General features: G+C 55.5%; 1 protein-coding gene across 1 annotated transcript; it reads right to left on the reverse strand.

Moving 5' to 3' along the window:
- Nucleotides 1-3,766: 3,766 nt before the first annotated feature.
- LOC135367490 (uncharacterized) lies at nt 3,767-4,384 on the reverse strand. The gene has a single exon (XM_064600793.1). The coding sequence runs from the start codon at nt 4,382-4,384 to the stop codon at nt 3,767-3,769; it is 618 nt and encodes a 205-aa protein (XP_064456863.1).
- Between the last annotated feature and the right edge of the window lie 231 nt (nt 4,385-4,615).

Consider the following 4,615-nt stretch of genomic DNA (forward strand, 5'->3'; position numbering starts at 1 on the left):
TTTACAGAAGCCACCGATTAATGGTGAATGAAATGCCAAAAACTAAAAATCCTGGGTATGAGACTGCTTGTACACATTCACTGAAGCCCTTCTGTTGTCCACTTGCATTTAATACCTCGCAGAGTTGTCAGCGTTGTAGTGACTCCTTCACTGTAACTCTTCTGGTGAGCCTTGTGTAGTCTCTTCCTTCTGTTCGGGAGCTCATGAACAGACACCATCAAAAGAGATCGAGCAGAGCTAAATGATAAATGATAAATGCTAAATGATACTGGAGACAGGAGGACAACCTTCATGTTGCGTGATACTCAAGAAGTGATTTTATTCTAGCAGAGATCACGCCGGCGCCGGCTCGGCACGAGAGGACAGCGATGGCGCTGCATGGCGATAGCGCTGGAATCGTTACAGCCGCCCCCTCCTAGTGAATGGGCGAAGTCCATGAATGGTACGTGCATAGTACCGGCGCCCAGGACACCTGGCGGCGTGGTGGGAGCTGGCGGGTGGACTCGGTAGGGCAGGGATTGGCATGCACTTTGGCTCAGAAATGGTGAAAACGATGATAAAAAACCAGAGACACGGAACAGAAAAAGACAACACGGCACGTTCTGCAGCCTGGCTGCAGGGAGGCTTCCGTGGAACCCGGCTTGAGCCGCTCAATAGAAACTCGGTCGTCCTTCCCGTTGATCCGCAGCGTGAAGTACTTCGGTGTACGGCTGATGACGGGGTAGGGTCTATTGTAGGGCGGCTGAAGGGGCTTGCGTACAGCGTCGATACGCACAAAAACGTGCGTGCACGTCAACAGGTCCCGATGAACGTAGACGCGGGGGCGTCGGGCGCAGGTCGACGAAGACGGCTTGCAGCCGAGAAACGTAGTATGTGGGGTCAGGGACGGCGTTGGTGGTAGCAGGCGCGAAGAACTCGTCAGGAAGGCGAAGGGTCGTGCCGTACACCAGCTGCGCGGTAGTGCATCCCAAACCGACCGCAGGCCGAGAAGGATGACTGGTAAGGCTTAAGCCAGGCTGAGGGGTTGGAGTGGGCTCGCAAGGCGGCTTTAAGGTGACAATGAAAGCGCTCCACCAGGCCATTAGATGTGTGGTGGTAGGCGAGTGGTGCGAGTGCGGTGGGTGCCAAAGAGCGCAGTGAGGCGGCGAAGATGGACGATTCAAATTGCCTTCCCCGGTCGGTCGCTACACTGGAGGGGTCCCCGCAACGGCACACCCACGTCGATACGAAGGCAGCGGCGACAGTGCGGGCGGTGATGCCAGGAATTGGAGTGGCCTCGGGCCATCTCGTGAACCTGTCAATGACAGCAATCAGGTAGCGGTGCCCTCGTGAATGCGGTAAAGGGCCCACGATGTCGAAGTGCACCTTGTCAAAACATTGATCGGCGGAAGGAAACTTGCGACAGGTGCAGAAGTGTGTCGGTGTATTTTGGCTCATTGCAGTGCAAGCAGGAACGTGTCCAATGCTTGATCTGGGCGTGCATGCGAGGCCAGACGTAGCGCGAGGCGGTCAACTTTTGCGTTGCCCGTATTCCAGGAGAAGACAACATGGAGGGTGTTGAAAACTTGCCAGCGGAGAGTGACCGGCACGAAAGGCCGAGGGTTGCCAAGAGAGGTGTCACAAACGACAGTCGATGTGGCTCCCGCAGCCGGTCCTCAAAACGGAGTGCCCAATTGGCATCCGCGCGGAGCATGGCCAACTCTTCGTCTGAAGCTTGGAGAGTGGCCAATACTTCTAGGGAGAAACGGGTGTCGGGGGCAAGACGCAGCTCTCGTGACAAGGCGTTGATACGGCTTCGTGCCGCTGATGTCTCTGATATCAGTTGAGAACCCAGAAACGAATGATAGATGGCGGATTTCCCGAGGAGTGTGTTGTAGGCGAGTGTAGTTGTAGACACGAAGGCATAGGTTAGCGGCTTGTGATCTGTGTAAATGGTGAAGGGCCGACCCTCGTGGAAATGGCGAAAGTGGTTCACGGCTAGGAAGACAGCAAGGAGTTCAAGGGAAAACTTGCTATAGCGCATCTCCCTGTCCTTGAGCTTGCGCGAAAAGAAAGATAGGGACTGCCATTGGTTGGAAATTGCTGCTGCAGGACAGCGCCGACGGCCGAGGCTGACGCATCTACCATGAGGACAGTGGGCGCGTCGAGTACCGGATGCGCCAGAAGAGTGGCGTTCGCCAAGGTGAGCTTGATCTTGGCAAATGCGTCGATGGCGGACTGCGGCCAGTCGAGGGTGGCAGAGCAAATCTTGGCTAAGGCGAGTAATGCTTCTAAAGGCTGAAGAGTTGGTGCGCAGCCGGGTATGATAAAAGTTGACAAGGCCGAGAAATTCCCAGAGCTTGCGTGCTGAAGGCGGCTGGGGAAACTCCCGGATGGCTTGAACCTTGACTGATAGGGGTGATACCGGTGCTCGTGATAAGGTGGCCAAGGAATTTGAGCCGCTCTACGCCGAATTCCGACTTAGCGGTATTGATTACAATGCCAAAGTCGCTGAGCCGGGTGAAAAGTGCATGGAGATGTTCGACATGCTCCTGCGGCGTAGAACTTGCGATGAGTAGATCATCGATGTATGCAAACACAAACGGGAGGCCTCTGATGGCTGAGTCTATGAACCGCTGGAAGGTTTGCGCCGCGTTTCGCATGCCAAAAGGCATCCGCAGAAACTCAAACAATACGAACAGCGTGGTGATTGCAGTTTTGCCGACATCTTAGGGCGCAATCGGTATCTGATGGTACACGTACCAGGTCGACCTTCAAGAAGGTTCTGGCGCCGTTAAGGTGAGCGGCGAAATCTTGACACATGAGGAATGGGGTACCGATCTGGCACCGTGACACGGTTCAGGATTCTGTAATCTCTACATAGCCGCCAATCCCCGGTCTTTTAGGGGCCATGTGGAGAGCTGAAGACCAGTTATCGAGGACGGTTGGACGATGCTGAGGTCGAACATGTGCTCGAACTCGGCTCCGCCCAATTTCAGCTGCTCCGGAGCCAAGCGGCGAGGGCGAACATGCACGGGCGGCCCGGTGGTCACGACGTGATGCACGATGTCGTGCTGGACCGGTAACTTCCAGTTAGGGGGATGAGTAAGCGCTGGAAAGTCTTAAAGAACGGCCTCGTACACGGCTTGAGGTGGTGGCTGCCGGAGGGTTTCCGACGGTATTAGTTGAAATAACAGCCCTAAGCAGACAGGTTAGTAGTAGTGTCTATTAAACGGCGGCGGCTCATGTCAACAAGTAGGCCGAAATGTGCTAAGCTCCCAGGATGGCTTGGGGACCTTGGCGAGGATGAAGACCTAGCGAAAAACATGTCGTAGCCCAAGATTGAGGGTCACGATTTTCTCGCCAACGTGGCGATAGAGGTTGCGTTGACGGTTGCAAAGTGTTATTAGGTGCGCAGCGTCGAATGTCGTCAGTGGATGCTGGAATGACGCCCACCTCGGCGCCAGTGTCCACTAGAAACCGAGTGCCAGAGCATGATCGTGATGAAGAAAAGACTGGACGACTGGTAAATGCGTCAGCGAGACTGGTCCCCGTCAGTTGCTGACGCTCCCGTTTCCCGAGTGTGAACAAGGAGGCTGACAATTGCGGGCTTTGTCGTGATACCAACACTCTGTGGAGTTGGTACACAGAGCGGGCGCAAAGGGCTGCGGCGACGACCGACGCGGCAAGGACTGCGGGGTCTGGGTCTTCGGGGACGATGGCCAAGGCAAGCGAGGTTGAGACCATGGTAGTGAGTCGCGCTACCTCATCACGGAGAGCTTGAAAGTCAGCTAAGGTGGGGGTAACGGGGTGTGGATGAAGATACTACAGAAATGGCTGGTGGAGCAATATCCATGATCTTATCCGACATCTCCGCCAAGGCTTCCAGGGACACAGTGGAGGACGTCGTGAGGATCATGCGCACGGTGTCCGGGAGTCGCTGTAAGAACAGCTCGCGCAAAATCGATTCGTCCACAGCTGAAGCGCGATCACCCAAGTGTTGCTGCATGAGACGGAGGAGTTGGGAGGGTCTCCTGTCGCCGAGGACTTTAGCAATGAGCAGCTGGCGGAGGCGCTCTTGTTCAGAAGCTGCGGCACGACGGGTCAGGGCAGTTTGGAGGGCGCCGTATGGGCGCTCCGTGGGGGGAACGGTGATAATGTCCCATACCTCAGCAGCCTCGTTTGGGCCGAGCGCACCAACGACGTGATAGAATTTCGTCAACTGGGCAGTAATACCGCGGAGTGCAAACTGCGCCTCAATGTTGGCGAACCAGAGGACTGGGTCAGCCGGCAAAACGGGGGAATCTTGACGGTAGTGCGTGCAGTGCAAGCTGATGAGCACCATCACCGTGTGAAGGAACGTCCTGCCCGGAGGGATGGCCGGAGGTGTTGATTGAGATTGCATCGAGCTCACGTCCGGGTCACCAAATGAAACAGACAGGCAGGACAACCTTCATGTTGCGTGATACTCAAGAAGTGATTTTATTCCAGCAGAGATCGCGCCGGCAACGGCTCGGCATGAGAGGATAGCGATGGCGCTGCATAGCGACGGCGCTGGAACCGCTACAATACAAAGGTCCTGTTCGTCACCCCTCAGTTCTTTTCTAAAATATACTATAGATATTCCATCCTACCA

The sequence above is a fragment of the Ornithodoros turicata genome, chromosome 8 (genome assembly GCF_037126465.1).
Source record: "Ornithodoros turicata isolate Travis chromosome 8, ASM3712646v1, whole genome shotgun sequence".
Classification (NCBI taxonomy): domain Eukaryota; kingdom Metazoa; phylum Arthropoda; class Arachnida; order Ixodida; family Argasidae; genus Ornithodoros; species Ornithodoros turicata.